Source organism: Agelaius phoeniceus, chromosome 19 (assembly GCF_051311805.1).
Source record: "Agelaius phoeniceus isolate bAgePho1 chromosome 19, bAgePho1.hap1, whole genome shotgun sequence".
Classification (NCBI taxonomy): Eukaryota; Metazoa; Chordata; class Aves; order Passeriformes; family Icteridae; genus Agelaius; species Agelaius phoeniceus.
The window spans coordinates 1,230,147-1,246,891 of NC_135283.1; the positions used below are offsets into that span (position 1 = coordinate 1,230,147).

Genomic DNA, 16,745 nt, shown 5'->3' on the forward strand with positions numbered 1-16,745 from the left:
GGGTTATCAATGCCTTTCCTAAAGCCCAGGGGGTCCAGGTTATCAGAACCTGCCCATAAATCCCAGGGAATTCCAGATTCCCTGCAGGCTATCAGTGCCTTCCCCCAAGGCCCAGGGAATTCCAGATTCATTCCAGGTTCTCACTGCCTTCCCCCAGAGCCCAGGGAATTCCAGATTCATTCCAGGCTATCACTGCCTTCCCCCAGAGCCCAGGTGACCCAGGTTTATTCCAGGTTATCACTGCCTTTCCTAAACCCCGGGTGGCCCAGCTTCCCCCAGGGTTTCAGTGTGTTGCCCTCATCCCTCTTTCCCCCTTCTGCTCTCTCCCTTTCCCCAGACCGGCTGGGCTCTGCTCCAAACCCCTCCTTTCCTCCTTGCTGGAATCATCCAGCTTCTCCCCCGATCCCCAGCACTGCTGGGATTGATTTGCCAGGGTCTGTGTGTGGAATGTGTGCGAGGCTCCAGCCCCTGCTGCTCGCACTCTGTGCTGTCGTTCTCAGCTGCTCAGGGCAATACAAAGCAGGTGGAAAACGATCCCCGGCCCTTTCCAGCCCCTGCGCTTGGTGTGAGAAACTGCTCAAGGTGCGGGTGGGTGAGGAATGAGGGAAAGCACCTGGAAAACGCCCAGAATGTTCCAGGAACGGGGCTCTGCTGTCTCCGTGCTCCTCTTGCCATTCCCTGGCGTTTGACAGGAGAGGAGCAGGAGCAGCTTTGGAACTGGGAGGGTTTGTGGGAGCTGGGGCGAGTCAGAGCTGCCCCATCTGTGCTCCTGCCAGCGCATCCCTGGCATGGGGAGCCCCAGTGCCTCCCAGGAGACCCCCAAAGGGTTAATGATGCCTGTTCTGGGCCGCCCCAAAACGCCAGAGCTCCTTCCTCAGAACATTCCCAGGGGAAGGAATGCGCGGTGTCCTGGAATGTCATTGCCAAGGGGAGGATCCCAGAGGGTGGGGGAGCTGAGAGGGCAAAACTGCTCTGATCTGTGGAGGATTTGGGATCCTCACCCTGGACACCACTGCTGTGCTCTGTGGAGGATTTAGGATCCTCACCTTGGACACCAGATGTTCTGTGGGGTGAGGGATTTGGGATCCTCACCTTGGACACCAGCTGCTCTGCTCTGTGGGGTGTGGGATTTAGGATCCTTACTTTGGACAGCAGCTGCCTCTGTGGGGTGATTTAGGATCCTCACCTTGGGCACCACTGCTCTGCTCTGTGGTGTGGGATTTGGGATCCTCACTTTGGACAGCAGCTGCCTCTGTGGGGTGAGGGATTTAGGATCCTCACTTTGGCCATGGCTGCACAGAGATGCTCCTCCAGTCCTGTGTCCTCAGGCAGAGCTTCCAGCCTCCCTGGGCATTTGGGGCTGCTGTCCCTGGGCATTTGGGGCTGCTGTCCCAAGCAGCTTTAGACCCCAGGCACTCAGGAGAAGGGATTGGAAAAGCAGGAGAAGGAGCTGGAGTGCCAACACCTCACCTGCCCCTGCTCCAGATGGATCTGTGCAACTGCTACAAATATTTATTTGTTTATCTTTCCCTAACTTTGCTGTTTTGGGCACCCAGCCTCCCCCTTGCAGGGCTGCCAGGGGTTGGGGGTGCTCACCTGGGGGAGGTTTGGCTGCCCAGGGACACAGCCTGGGCTCCCAGAGGCTCCCTCAGCCTCACCAGCTGCCTTCTCTGGGTATTGGTTTGTTCTGCTCTCCTGAGCCTTCCCCTGAGCTGGGCAGTTTCAGGGTAATCTGTGTAAAAGAACCCCTGGGAAAGCTCTGCCCCACTACGGCACAGGAGACAACAAAACATCCCCAGTGCAGATTTATCTGGGGATTTATCTGCAGATTTATCTGCCAGTGAGCTCGGCAGGGGCTGGAGAGCAGCAACATTTGCAGTAATTCCTGGTGCCTCACACCCAAATATCCCCTGTGAGTGATGGCAGGGGCTCGTGTGCTAAAGCAGCTAACAAGTGACAAATGTGAAAAAAAAGATTGAAGGGATAACTCAGAAAGTCTGTGTGTTGTGGGGAAACAGAGGAGGGGGTGGAGGAAAATGACACCAGCAGGAGCCACCCAGCAGCAGCACCCAGAGCCTTGGGACAAGCACCAGGTGCCTCTCCAAGAGTCTGGGTGGATTGAGCCTTCCTTGGGCCCAGAGCCTCAAGGCCAGCAGGGCGCTTATCAGCCAGGTGGTATCTGCAAACTGGGGGTTACTATGGCAACAGATTTATTTTATTTTTTTTTTAAGCTCAGTGGATCCAGGTTCACTCCAGGTTAGCAGTGCTTTCCCCCAAAGCCCAGGGAATCCAGGTTTACTTCAGGTTATCACTGTCTTCCCTCAAAGCCCAGGGGATCCAGGTTCATTCCAGGTGATCAACGCCTTTCCCAAAGCCCAAGGGAATTCTAGATTCCCTCTGGTTTATCAGTGCCCTCTCCTAAAGGCCAGGGGGATCCAGGTTCATTCCAGGTTGTCAGAACCTTCCTCCAAAGCCCAGGGGATCCAGGTTCCCTCCAGGTTATCAAAACCTTTCCCTAAAGCCCAGGGAATTCCAGATTCCCTCCAGGTTATCAGAAGCTTCCCCTAAAGCCCAGAGGATCCAGATTAATTCTGGATTATCAGTGCCTTCCCCCAAAGCCCAAGGGATCCAGATTCCTTCCAGGTTATCAACGCCTTTTCCCAAAGCCCTGGGGATCCAGGTTCATTCCAGGTTATCAAAATCTCCCCCTAAAGCCCTGGGGATCCAGGTTACCAAAATCTCTCCCTAAAGCCCTGGGGATCCAGGCTCATTCCAGGTTACCAAAATCTCCCCCTAAAGCCCTGGGGATCCAGGCTCATTCCAGGTTCTCAGTGCCTTCCCCCAAAGCCAAACTCCTCTGCCTGCAGTTAAGGAACTTCAGTTAAAGCTGCTGAGAGTTTCCTCAGGAGCAAAGCCAAGCCAGCCCACAGCTCTGTCTAAGAGCTGTGCCATTCTGTAGCTGTGGACAGGTAAAATCATTTCTGTAGCAGGTCTGAGCCTCCCTGTTTGCCTCTCCGTGTCCTGCCAGATCAATTATTGTTTGTTACCTCCATTAGATCTTCAGGAGAAAGGCAGAAACACAATCTTTTTCTTCCATTAATCAGGGCAGTTTACAGAAAACATCAATTTAAAATGTTAAGGCCAATTTGCAACTGGTATTGACAACAATTAAATTGGCCTCCAGAAAGTTGCTTTTTGACACGGTGAAGAATGAAATCTTTATGAGCACATTGTGTGTGCTGGGCCTCTCCTGGCTCCTGATTGCTGATCCTATCACACTCCATGGAGTGTAAACAGAGGTGAGGAGCTGCAAGCAGAGCTCCATTAGAGTGTGCCAGAATCAGTAAACTCCCCTCCCCTCTTGCTGGACCCCTGCCCAGATATTGCAACTCAATCCATGCTCTGCCTCCATCACTATCAGCTTCCTCTACTCCCCAGCTGGGTTATTTTCACTTTAAACTGCACAAAAATGTCCTGGAGCAAGGGCTGGCTGCTTTATCCTTGGCATTGTCACCTGGAGCAGTGAACTGCAGAGGGGCCCAGGGGCCACAGCCCCCAGCAGAGCAGTGGCCAGGGGCTCTGGGAGCTCTCAGGGACCCTCGCCATGGACCAGCTCAGCTTGCAGAGGGTGCCAGTGGCATCCACATTCTCTGAACAGAGAGAGACATAATTCTCTCTCACAGGTATTTTCCTGGAGAAGCACAGAGAGAAGAAAAAACAATTCTTATCTCTACTTGCTGCCCCTGTTGTTTTGCACGTGTGGAATGTATTATGGAGATTGTTCACTGAGAGGGATTTGTCACTTGGATTCTGCTGAGGATTGCTTTGATTCCTTGGCCAATCCCTCAGTGCTGTGTCCTGGCTGTCTCAGACAGTCACAGGTTTTTCTTTAGAATTCTTTAGTATTCTTCAATCCAGTATAGTACAATGTAATACAGTTTAATAAAGCAACTGTCCAGCATCCTGAGTCAATGGAGTCAGATGCCAACCCTTTCCTTTGGTGGGGGTCTCACTGTTTCACTGCAGGTGCCAGTGCAGGAGGTGCCCCAGCCCCCAGCAGAGCAGTGGCCAGGGGCTCTGGGAGCTCTCAGGGACCCTTGGCCTGGACCAGCTCAGCTTGCAGAGGGTGCCAGTGGCATTCACATTCTCTGAACAGAGAGAGACATAATTCTCTCTCACAGGTATTTTCCTGGAGAAGCACAGAGAGAAGAAAAAACAATTCTTATCTCTACTTGCTGCCCCTGTTGTTTTGCACGTGTGGAATGTATTATGGAGATTGTTCACTGAGAGGGATTTGTCACTTGGATTCTGCTGAGGATTGCTTTGATTCCTTGGCCAATCCCTCAGTGCTGTGTCCTGGCTGTCTCAGACAGTCACAGGTTTTTCTTTAGAATTCTTTAGTATTCTTCAATCCAGTATAGTACAATGTAATAGAGTTGAATAAAGCAATTGTTCAGCATCCTGAGTCAATGGAGTCAATGCCAACCCTTTCCTTTGGTGGGGGTCTCACTGTTTCACTGCAGGTGCCAGTGCAGGAGGTGCCCCAGCCCCCAGCAGAGCAGTGGCCAGGGGCTCTGGGAGGGCATCCCCTCCTTCTGGAACATGCTAAGGGCATTTTGTGGAGGTTTTCTCTCAGCTGGCACACAGCAGGAAGGTTTGGCTCATGCTGGAGATGATTTTATTGTCTGCAAACAACTTCTATCCTTGGTGCAGACTCTGTTTCCTTCTGGCCCTTCAGCCACGTTGGGAATTGAGTGGTTCTTGCCTCACTTCCCCTTCCCTGAAGCTTTAATACCCTCAGCCCCTCTGGCCTGAAAGGCTCCCCAGGGTTATTTGTTGGAGCAGCCCTGAGAGGGAGCAATGCCCTCCTCCAGGAAAGGACACAGCAGCTCGTGCTGTTTGATTTAAAATATTTGAGGAGGAAGGGAAAGGGAGTACATCTGTCACAATCTCACTTACAATCAGTGAAGTTAATGGAAAGATTCCTTCTGACTCTCCTGGGCTTTGGACAAGGCTCTGTGCTGCAACATTAGCAAATAATGAAGTTCACATCTCATCAAATCCTCCTCAGGAAAATAACTCTGAAATATGTGGCTGGCCTTTTGCAGCTCCCTCCCCAAATCTGTCCCTGGCTTGTCAGCTGTGCCAGCACCTCTATCTCTGCTGGTAAATCACTTCTGTGGGTAAGAGCTGCTCTCTAAAAGAGCCCCCCACAGATGTTCCAGCACTGCCAGTCCCAGCACTGCCCCAGGGCTCAGAGAGGCCCCTCCCAAAACCACTGGGGTAAATATTGAATATCCAGAACGTGGCTTTCAGTGTCTGCCAACGGCAGGAATGCAGGGAACCTGAGAATCCCCTGAGCTGGAGCCACAGGGATTGTGAGTCCAGCCCCTGGCCCTGCCCAGACCCCCAACAATCCCACCCTGGGCATCCCCAAAGGCTCCAGGAGCTCTGGCAGCCTCTGTAGAATCGCAGAATTACGGAATCATGGAGTCACAGAATCATGGAATTGTAGAATCATGGAATTGTAGAATCATGGAATTGTAGAATCATGGAGTCAGAGAATCATGGAATTGTAGAATCGCAGAATTACAGAATCATGGAGTCACAGAATCATGGAACTGTAGAATCATGGAGTTGTAGAATCATGGAGTCAGAGAATCATGGAATTGTAGAATCATGGAGTCAGAGAATCATGGAATTGTAGAATCATGGAATTGTAGAATCACGGAATTGTAGAATCATGGAATTGTAGAATCACAGAATTGTAGAATCATGGAATTGTAGAATCACGGAATTGTAGAATCATGGAGTCATAGAATCATGGAATTGTAGAATCATGGAGTCATAGAATCATGGAATTGTAGAATCATGGAGTTGTAGAATTCCATGGGCTGCGCCCATTCCCTGGGGAACCTGGGCAGTGCCAGCACCTCTGGGGGAAGAACCTTTCCATAAATCCATCCCAAACCCCAAAACCAACCCCATCCTGGGTGTTCCTGGGAGCCTCGGGGCTGTGCCCATTCCCTGGGGAGCCCAGCACCCTCTGGGGAAGAACCTTTCCCTAAATCCATCCCAGACTCCCCATTCCCAGCCCCAGCCATCCCCTGGGTGCTGTCCCAGAGCAGAGTCCCCTGTCCCCAGAGCCCCAGGAGCTCTGTCCCCTCTGCACCCCCTGGCAGCCCCAGAGCACAGAGCCAGAGCTGTTCTCTCCCTCTGAGGCTGCTCTCTGCGTGTTTCTCCTCCTTGCTGCCCATCCCAGAGGCTCTGCAGGGCTCCAGGTGTGGCACAGCTGGAGCAGCTGTCCTGTCCCACCTGCGCTGCCAGTCCTGGAGGCACAGAACACAATATCCAGCATAAACAGAACACACAAATGGGGACACAACGTCCCCCTAGGACAGCAGCCCACCCTGGGGGAGCTGCCAGCCCTGGTCCCTCCATGGGGATCCTCTCTGGTGGCACAGGAGCTCCCAGCCCTGTGCTCAGTGGCAGGTGACACCTGTGAACATCACTCCAACATGATTGTCACAGAGATCCTTGCTGCAGCTGATGAAATATTCACCTCGCAGCAGCCGCCAGGCCATGAATGTTTCACTGGCTCCTGAATTGTTGATGAGCTTTGATTGCACTGCCCTCTGCCACCTGGGGCACCTGCAGTTGGCCACAGCTCCTGTGCCCCGCTCCTGAGGGCACCCCTGGCCACAGGGCCGGGGCTGGCACGGCACTGACCCCCACCAGTGCCCCCATCCCTCCCCTCAGCACGGCCTGGGCTCCCCAGAGCTGTGGGACAGGCTCAGGTGGCTCTGCTGTGCCCCAGCTCACTCCTGTCACAGACACCTTTCCAGGAAAATCCTTTCCTTAGGATTTTTAACTCCTGAGAAGCTGAGAGGCCTCAGGAACAAAATGGAACCAATGGTTATCTGCTGCTGTGGAATGCAACAGGTGCATCTGGGATTGGGCTCATGTGGTTGTTTCTAATTAATGGCCAATCACAGCCCAGCTGGCTCGGACAGAGAGTCTAAGACAGCTGCCTTTGTTATTCATTCCTTTCTATTCTTAGCCAGCCTTCTGAGGAAACCTTTTCTTCTATTCTTTTAATATAGTTTTAATATAATATATTATATTTATATATTAATATAATATATATTAATATATAAATATAATATATTATATTAATAATATAGAATAAATAAATATATATAATAAATATATATTTTATTATATTTATATATTAATATAATATATAAAATAATAAATCAGCCTTCTGAAACATGGAGTCAGATCCTCGTCTCTTCCCTCATCCTCAGACCCCTGTGACCACAGTCACACACACACCCTGGGGACCCTGCAGCCACTCTGGGCACAGCAGCAGCACTCAGAGGGTGGCTCCTCCCTCTGGGAGCCTCCCTGAGGGATGCAGAGACACGGGACAGAGCCCAGGTGTTCCTCTGGGGGCTGTGAATCCTGCCCAGGACAGGCCAGCCCTGCTCCCTGCAGCCACCAGCCCTGAGCTGCTCAGGGAAGCTGCTCCTGCTCCTAAGGCACGCTGCTCTCCTTGACCCATTTGCTCATTACCTCCACAAATGTGCTCTTGATTAAGGAATTTTCCTAAGTAATTATTCTGGCATTAGAAATCCAGCCAAACAGAAAATAGTCCAAAAGGAAAGGTGGCCTGGTGGCTGCCCTGAAGGCTCTTCTAAGGGAGGGGAGCAAAACCAGCCCTGCAGGGCAGCTGGACACAGCTCTGTCCAGTGGACACCAAAGGGGCAGCTGGACACAGCTCTGTCCAGTGGACACCAAAGGGACAGTTGGACACAGCTCTGTCCAGTGAGGGTAGATCTGAGGGCAGGAAAAGATAAATATCCCTCAGCTTAATTTTGGGTGCCATCATCCATCAGTGGCTGCCCGGTGTGATTTAGCTCCTCTCCACCTCCTGACAGCAGGGGCAGGGCAGCATTCCCGTGGGAATGTCACATTTTCCTCTTTCCAGCTGCACATTCAGGTGAAGGGATGGGTGTCCATGTGAGAACAGAGGTGGGCAGGGCAGCGTTCCCCTGGGAATGTCACATTTTATTTTTCCAGCTGCAGGTTCATGTGAATGAATGGGTGTCCATGTGGGGACAGAGGAGGGCAGGGCAGCATTCCCATGGGAATGTCACATTTTATTTTCCCAGCTGCAGGTTCATGTGAATGAATGGGTGTCCATGTGGGGACAGAGGAGGGCAGGGCAGCATCCCTATGGGAATGTCACATTTTATTTTCCCAGGTGAAGGGAAGGTGGTGGGACCATGGGGACAGAGGGTGCCTGGAGCAGTCGTGCTGGGCTGGCTGGGTGTGACCAGAGGGACAAACAGGGACAGGAGGAGCTGCAGGGCATGGCCAGCTCTGGCCACCATGAGCCAGGCATCCAGGAAAGGGTCATGGAACCCTGGAAAGGCTGGCTTGGAAGGGAATTTAGTCCTGTTTCAGCTGTCTTGCCATCATTCCATGGCTTCATTGGGAATGGGAACTTTTATCTGGCTGCTGAGCTGGGAACAAGGGCAGGGACAGAAGGACAAGGCTGCTGCTCAGGACAAAGAGGGGAGGAAGATGCACAAAAACAACCAGGAGCATTCCCAGCAGGTTCCCAAAACCCCCCACAGGTACCACAGGGAATGAGTGGGTAAAATCCCAAAAGATTCTGAGTCTCTGAGCACGCTGTCCCCTCTCAAAATGATTTAAGAAAGGATCTGGGCACTTCAGCACTTCATAAACTCCCACAGGCACCATCCCCAGGCACAGGAAGTTCTGCCAAGAGCTTTTCCCTGCCTTTCCTGACCTCAGCAGGATTTGCCCCTCAAGTCCTGGCTTTTCTCTCCTGATTGCAGCTCCCTTTGAGATGGTTTCTGGAGTTGTGCTTCCCAAATCCTTTCCTTCCAGAGGAGAGCAGGAACCGTGAATGGTTCCTTGGAGGGTGTGAAACAGAGCAGCTCTCATCCTTGGACTGTGAATTCCACACACCCATTTATTTACTCACAATTATAAACTGAGCACTTCATAAATATTCATAAGGAGGCTCCCAAGGCCAGCTGAGAAAATCAGTGTTATCACCATTTCCCAGCTCTCGGGCTGAGGCACAGACACTGCTGCAATTGTGCAGTTTTACACAATTCCTGTCAAAGTTGGGTCCAAGAATCCCCCAATTCCTGAATCCCCCTCATGTTTAGCAGGGAAATTTTGTGCAGTTTTACAGAATTCCTGTGAAATTTGCCCCAAGACCCCCCCTGCCAATTCCTGGATCCCCCCATATTTAGCCAGGAATTGTGCAGTTTTTACACTATTTCTGTAAAGTTTGCCTTAAGATCCCCCAGTTCCTGAATCCTTCTCATGTTTAGCAGGGAATTGTGCAGTTTTACCCAATTCCTGTAAAGTTTGGCCCAAGGCCCCCCAATTCCTGGATCCCCTCCATGTTTAGCAGGGAAATTTTGGGCAGTTTTACAGAATTCCTGTGAAGTTTGCCCCAAGATCTCCCAATTCCTGAATCTCCCTCATATTTAGCAGGGAATTGTGCAGTTTTACAGAATTCCTGTGAAGTTTGCCCCAAGATCTCCCAATTCCTGAATCTCCCTCATATTTAGCAGGGAATTGTGCAGTTTTACAGAATTCCTGTGAAGTTTGCCCCAAGATCTCCCAGTTCCTGAATCCTTCTCATGTTTAGCAGGGAATTGTGCAGCTTTTCAGAATTCCTGTGAAATTTAGCCCAAGATCTCCCAGTTCCTGAATCCCACTCATATTTAGCAGGGAATTGTGCAGTTTTACAGAATTCCTGTGAAGTTTGCCCCAAGATCTCCCAATTCCTGAATCTCCCTCATATTTAGCAGGGAATTGTGCAGTTTTACAGAATTCCTGTGAAGTTTGCCCCAAGATCTCCCAATTCCTGAATCTCCCTCATATTTAGCAGGGAATTGTGCAGTTTTACAGAATTCCTGTGAAGTTTGCCCCAAGATCTCCCAGTTCCTGAATCCTTCTCATATTTAGCAGGGAATTGTGCAGTTTTACAGAATTCCTGTGAAGTTTGTCCCCAGAGCCCCCAATTCCTGAATCTCCCTCATGTTTAGCAGGGAATTGTGTCGTTTTACAGAATTCCTGTGAAGTTTACCCCAGGATCTCCCAATTCCTGCCTCCCCCCATATTCAGCAGCCTGGGTGGCTCAGGTGTCCCACTGGGAGCTGGGATTTGTGGTCCCAGGCTCTGGATCCAGCTGATCCTGGCAGAGATCAGTGCTGGGGGATGCTCCCCTTGCAGCCTGGCCCCCCTCAGCCCCCCAGGGCATTGGGAGGATCCAGAGCTGCCACACAGGGCCAGGGGTGATGTGCACACCCAGTTTCCCTGCAATGGTGTCTGAGGCAGACCTGGGCAGCTTTAGTGTCAGGACCCAGCACATCCCCCTGGCTGTCCTGAGTGCCCAGACCCTGCCAGGGGGCTCAGAGACCCTGGCACAGAGCCCAAAATGCCCCCGTGGGTTTGATTATGACCCGTGCAGCAAATTACCAACCTTGGATGAAGATCTGCAAGCCACAACAGTTTAGGTAGAATAATAGTGAAGTTATGACAGGGTGGAAAAGTAGATTTTGGGTTTTTTAGAATGGGAGTTCAGGGGGGCAAGATGGAGGGATCTGGGTGTGTCCAGCCTTTCTCCTTCTTCTTCTTGGCCTCCATCTTCTGCTGTGATGGTGGCACTTTTGGATTGGTTTAGAGTAGAAGCTCAGTGTCTAACATAGGTGATAGCAATTGGAAAGTGATTGTAAATATTGTACAGGTAGTTTTTAGTATAAAGACATAACACTGCCCAGGGGCAGGCACAGTGCCTGGAACTGTCCTCCTGCATGGACCTGGGCAGGGCAGGAGAAAGAATTTTATAGATAAGAGACAATAAACAACCTTGAGACCGAGAAATGAAGAGCCCTGACTCCTTCTTCAAGCACCAGGCTGGGAAAAGAGACTTTCCAGCTTTTCTTGGGGTCACTGTGAGCAGCGAGGGACCCCAACACTTTAGGGGTGCACAGCTGACCCCCCAAAGGCTCTCTGATATCAGGGAATGTTTATCTCAGCCTTCAATCCCTGCTGGGACAGTCACTCCTCAGTGTTCTCCCTCCAGGTTCTGCCTCCCTTCTGCTGATACCCTTGAAGCCTGGGAGGTTTGATCAGCTCTCCCCATGCCCTCAATCACCTTCCTTAGCCTAAATAATGAAATTCCAGCAGGTATTGCAGCTAATTTTTGAGGAGCTCCCAAAGAACAAAAGCCAGTTCGGTCACAGGCGAACAGAGCAAATTAATTAGGAGGGGAATATCAGAGCCTCTGTAAATGAGATTCCAGCAGAAACAGCACAGCCTGGCTCTGCTCCCCAGCTCCTGAGCTCAGTTCCAGGGGTACAGAGTGTACAGGGAGGGGACAGGGCCTGGAGCAGCCCCTGCTGGAGCCACTCCTGGGCTCCATCCCAAAGCAGGGCACAGGGAGCTGCTGCTGCTGCTGGAATCCCGTTTAGAGAGGTGGAGGGGGACAGAATATATGAAAATAAAGATAGTGTAGAAAGTCATCTCACCCCTAAGGAGCTGCAGCTGGGCCAATTAGCAAAGATCAGGAGCAGGCCTGGCTTGAACAGGCCACAGCTGCAAGCAATGAGGAGAAGGTGCTATAAAAGAGTGGGGTGGTGGTGAGAAGGGAGCTGGGCTCAGTTGGGTGCTTTGTGAGGAAGAAAGAGGCAGTGCTCATGTGTAAAAGAGTCAGTCATGTGTAAAACAGCCCCAAAAGGATCACTGCAGCTCTGTTGTGTGTAAAACAGCCCCAAAAGGATCACTGCAGCTCTATTATGTGTAAAACAGCCCCAAAAGGATCACTGCAGCTCTGTTATGTGTAAAACAATCCAAAAGGATCACTGCAGCTCTGTTGTGTGGGGAACAGCCCCAAAGAATCACTCCAGCAGAAATGAGCAGCACCAGAAGCTGTGGATCCTCCAAAATTGAACCTTTTTTTTCCTTTTCCTGCAGGGATCTGTCTGGCAATGTCTGTGCTGGGGATGTGAGGGCTCCTTTCCCCCTGCAGGGCAGTTTGTGGCCAGGCTGAGGTCACATCTCTGTGCATCTTGCAGAAGTCTGTCCACGCCAGTCCCTGTCTGCCCTTCTCGGGGTGATGTAATCTGGGCTCAGTAATAACATTTCCAAGAGGTGGATAACAGCATTTTAGTTCAGCTCTAATAATTCTGTTAAAGCAGAGCTGGGGTTGTAATTGCAGTTTGTGGCCGAGGTTGTTCCATATGTGACTTCTGTAGGATGCCTTTGTAATGAAATGTTCCCTCTGAGCTCTGTGCCCTGAAGAATTTGCCTTTTTTCTGTGTGTGGCAGGCAGAGCACTCTGCTCTCATGTAACCAGAGGAGAGGGGGGAAAGAAATGTGATGTAATAAATGAGCCAGGACTCCATTTTTCTTCATGCAGGAAAAGCCAAATCTTTATTGTGTAGATAATTTATTATTATTATTATTATTAATATTATTATTATTATTATCATCATCATCATCATCATCATCATTATAATTATAATCATCATTATCATTATTATCATTATCATCATTATCATCATTATCATTATTATCATTATTTTATCAGATCCTGTTGGTTGACAATTCACACTCAGTTCATTGGTCAGTCCATGGTATTTTGCACATCTATCAAACTTCTGTGTTTTTAGTTAGTTTATACATTTTTTTTCTACTAATTCTCATGGGACAGATCTTATTGTTTGTCCAGGTGCACTTGTTTTTCACCCTAGGAATAGGTTGTTGTGTTAATGAACTTTATTTCTCAAGCTGATTTTGTATGAGAACTTGCAAACTGCACTTGGGAGAAGTGTCAGGCTGGATATTCATTTAACAGAGCAGGCCTGATTTCATGAGGCCTTTCTTTAGTAACTTCTCTACCTGTTTGCCACAGGAGTGAAAATCCACCTGTTTCAGTCTCTGCTGGGGATTTGGGGCTGCGTTGATCTCCCTGGGACAGTGGGAGGTGTCCCTGCCATGGCAGGGCTGGCACTGGGTGGACCTTAAGGTCCCTTCCAGCCCAAACCATTCTGTCATTCAATGAAAAATCCCTGAAATTTGAAATAAAATGAAAATCACTCCATCTGTGCTGGTTTTTCGAGGAGTTTGGCATTTTAGCTGTCTCACCAGGGCAACAGCAAGGTCCAGGCTGTGGATCCATCTGGGATGAGTTCCAGGAGTTCCTTCCCAGCCCATGGCACAGGCAGCTCCAGCACCTTGGGGAGAGCACATCTGGAGGCAGAAAAGAGGAAAACCTCCCCTCCAGTGCAGAAGGAAATGGGGAATTTCCTTCCTGTGCTCCCACTGGGCACCTGCATTTGGGATTGCTCCAAGGGACCCCTCACTTCCAGGTGAAACCTCCTGCTCAGGATGGCATTGTGGCAAATAAATGGAATAACAACACCTGGATTGGGGCCCCCAGCAGCTCCCAGTTCCCTCTGAAAGGAAAAATCACTTCCAGAATTCTCCCAGAATTTTGCAAGGCCAAAAGAAATGATCACAAGTGAGCAGGAATTAAAAGAACCAAAGCCAAAAGCAAAGGTAGCACGCTGTAATAAATCCATGGAAAGGGAAAATCGTGCTGCTTGAAGTCTGCAAATCTCAGTTTCTCCTGGGAAAATGTAACTCCTGTTCAAATGCTAATGGCTCGTTATCACAGGGATGTTTTAATTGAACTACAATGTTCCATAAGCAGGGGCAGAGCAAGGTTCAGAGAGCAAATGGCTGATGAGGAACCCTCAATCTGCCAGTAAATGTTTGCTTTTTTATAAACTTCCCCTCCTTGATCTGTTCTTAAGCAGGTTCTCTGGAGGGAATTGTGAGAGGCAGCTGATTTCAGCTGGAGGTGGCAGCAATATTTGTGTGGCTCTGGGGACAGTGAGTGGCTGCGAGGGAAACAGGGAATGCTCCAAAACCTCTCTCATTCCCAAGGTGTTGCCAGAGTGCCTGGAATGGGGTGGGAACAAACAGCTTTTGGGGTTTTTTTTGCTTTTGCAGAGCAGAGAAGGGTGTGGAGCAGCCAGGCAGGACAGAGCCTGGGTGCCCTCCTGGTCCTGCCCAGCACCTCCTGCCACCACAGCCAGGGCAGGAAATCAGGGAAAATGGAATTTCCCTGGCATTCAGCTGCATCCCAGCCGCCCCCCTTCCCTCCCCCTGCACCTTTCTTATCTCTGCCTCTTCCTGAAATAATAGGAGCAGAAAAATTAACAACATGAAAAAGGGAGGAGATGATAAAGAGTATCTGAAGAATCATCTGTGTCCTCATTTCAGAGCTTTGCATGGTAACAAGCAGGCAGGGCGTGCTTTTCTTTTTTCCTTTATTAATGTATTAAAATATTAAAGAGCTGGGTGTCTCTTGAACCTGCAGTGCTGTCAGGGACTGGGAAAGCTCTGAGGAGTCTTTTGAGGAGGCACTTGAGGAGCTGTCCCAAAACCCAAGTTTGCTGTGCTGCTGCTATGGGGGACCAGCCTGGACAGGGGGACATTGGCACCTGGGGACAGAACCCTGACACAAAGGGACATTGGAACCTGGGGATGGAACCCTTGGTACAGGGGGACATTGGCACCTTGGGACAGAGCCCTGACACAGGGGGGACCTCAGAGGCTGTCCCCACCAGGGACATTGGCACCTGGGGACAGAACCATTGGTACAGGGGGACATGGGCACCTGAGGACAGAACCCTGCCACAAAGGGGGACATTGGCACCTGGGGACAGAACCCTGCCACAAAGGGGGGCATTGGCACCTGGGGACAGAGCCCTTGGTACAGGGGGACATTGGCACCTGGGGACAGAACCCTGCCACAAAGGGGGACATTGACACCTGGGGACAGAGCCCTTGGTACAGGGGGACATGGGCACCTGGGGACAGAGCCCTGCCACAGGGGGGACCTCAGAGGCTGTCCCCACCAGGGACATTGGCACCTGGGGACAGAGCCCTGCCACAAAGGGGGACATTGGCACCTGGGGACAGAGCTCTGCCACCAGGGTGCCCTCAGGGGCTGAGAATCTCCTCTGATTCCCTCTGAGACCCGGGAGGGCAAAGGTGGATCTGAGCCTTTTCCTGAGGATTGGGTTCTTGGATTTGGCCCTTTGGGGCTTCCTCTCCCAGATTCTGCTCACAATTTCCAACATGTGCAAGTTGTTCTTCTTCAAAAATCTTTGCCAGGAAATAATTCAGGCTTTGGTGTTGCTGCAGGTGTCGTTTTCTGGGCCACTCTCAGGGTGCCTTAAATTGTGCAATGTGTGTGAGGGGGACAGAAGGGCTGCATAGCACATATATAAATAAATAACAATAAAACTTAAAAAATTACATAAATAATATAAATATAAATGTAAATATTAATAGAAAGATAGAAATCTCTTTTATAGAAATATATAGGCAAAATATATTTATATAATTATTATAGTAATATATTCTGATATTAATATTATATTATTCAATTATTATATATTATATACATAAATGTATATAGATATATATATACATATATAAAAATATATGAATATATATAAGTATATATGGAAAGGTATAAATATATTCTATATTCCATATTCCATATTCTATATTCTATATTCCATATTCCATATTCTATATTCTATATTTTATAACATATAATATATAATATATAATACACTATACATAATACATTTTATATATATATTATATTATATATTATATAGTATATAGTATATAGTATATAGTATATAGTATATAGTATATAGTATATAGTATATAGTATATGATATGTTACTATAACTATAAATATAAATGTGTATATATGAATCTATAACTATATATAACTATATATAAATATATATATATAAAATATATAAAAATATAAATATCTGTATATGCACAGGGATAGAGTGGCTGAAGGTGTCTGTGTTTCCTTTTCCCTGCAGGTCACTATGGGAAGGATATTTATCGCAGTGGAGGGCCAGATCTCCATAATTTCATCTCCTCCGGGTTTGTCACGTTAGGAAGAGGACACACGAAGGGTACAGTGGAAACCATTTTTTGCTAAATCCAATGCAATGAAACGATTGTTTGCAATCCGAACCCGGAGCTGGGTGCCCGCAGCTGGAGCGGGGCCGGCCCTGGAGATGCGGGGCTGGGCAGGGCAGGACCTGCAGGTCCTGGCAGGGCGGTGCAGGCTCCCCCGGCTGGGCAGTGGCTCCTGCAGCTCTGGGTTTTCCTGAGAGGGAGGGCAGCAATGTCCATCTGTCCCAGGGCAGGCAGTGACCACTTCCAGACTCTGGGGCTGGAGCTCCTTTCTTTGACTTCTGGGCTTTTCTTTTAGTTATTTATTTATTTAAATGGTGGGGCGGGCAGGGGGGGTTATGATGAATATTTTATAAAATTATTTCTTTTTAGCTCCTATATTTTCTGTGTTCCTATAACCTGTGATATAATGTACAAAACAGGAAACCACGAAAATCGACATGTGCTGCTGTGTGTATGTTCTGTGTACATGTACTGTATATAAATATCTGTGCAGACACAGCTTTGACACAAATAACCGAACATCCAGGGCGTCCTGGTGCCACCAGAGCCGTGTCCTGGTGCCACCACAACCCCAGGCAATGTTCACTGGTGATGCTTTTGGTGAGTTTTTCTGGTGTACAGTGAGACGTGCTCGGAGTGTCCTCCTGTCCCCAGTGCCACCGGTG

The 16,745-nt window shown here is 49.3% G+C and overlaps 1 protein-coding gene across 17 annotated transcripts in view; it reads left to right on the forward strand.

The window, feature by feature from the left end:
* The window catches only part of SHISA6 (shisa family member 6), a 166,970-nt gene that overhangs the window by 17,134 nt on the left and 133,091 nt on the right, over positions 1–16,745 (forward strand). For all 17 annotated transcript variants that reach the window (XR_013184811.1, XR_013184812.1, XR_013184813.1 and 14 more), the window contains exon 4: positions 15,978–16,073. Coding sequence is in view for 2 of the 17 variants with exons in the window: in XM_054645224.2 (XP_054501199.1) it covers positions 15,978–16,073 (96 nt within the window). In the remaining 15 variants the exon portion in view is untranslated. The remainder of the gene's footprint in view (positions 1–15,977; positions 16,074–16,745) is intronic.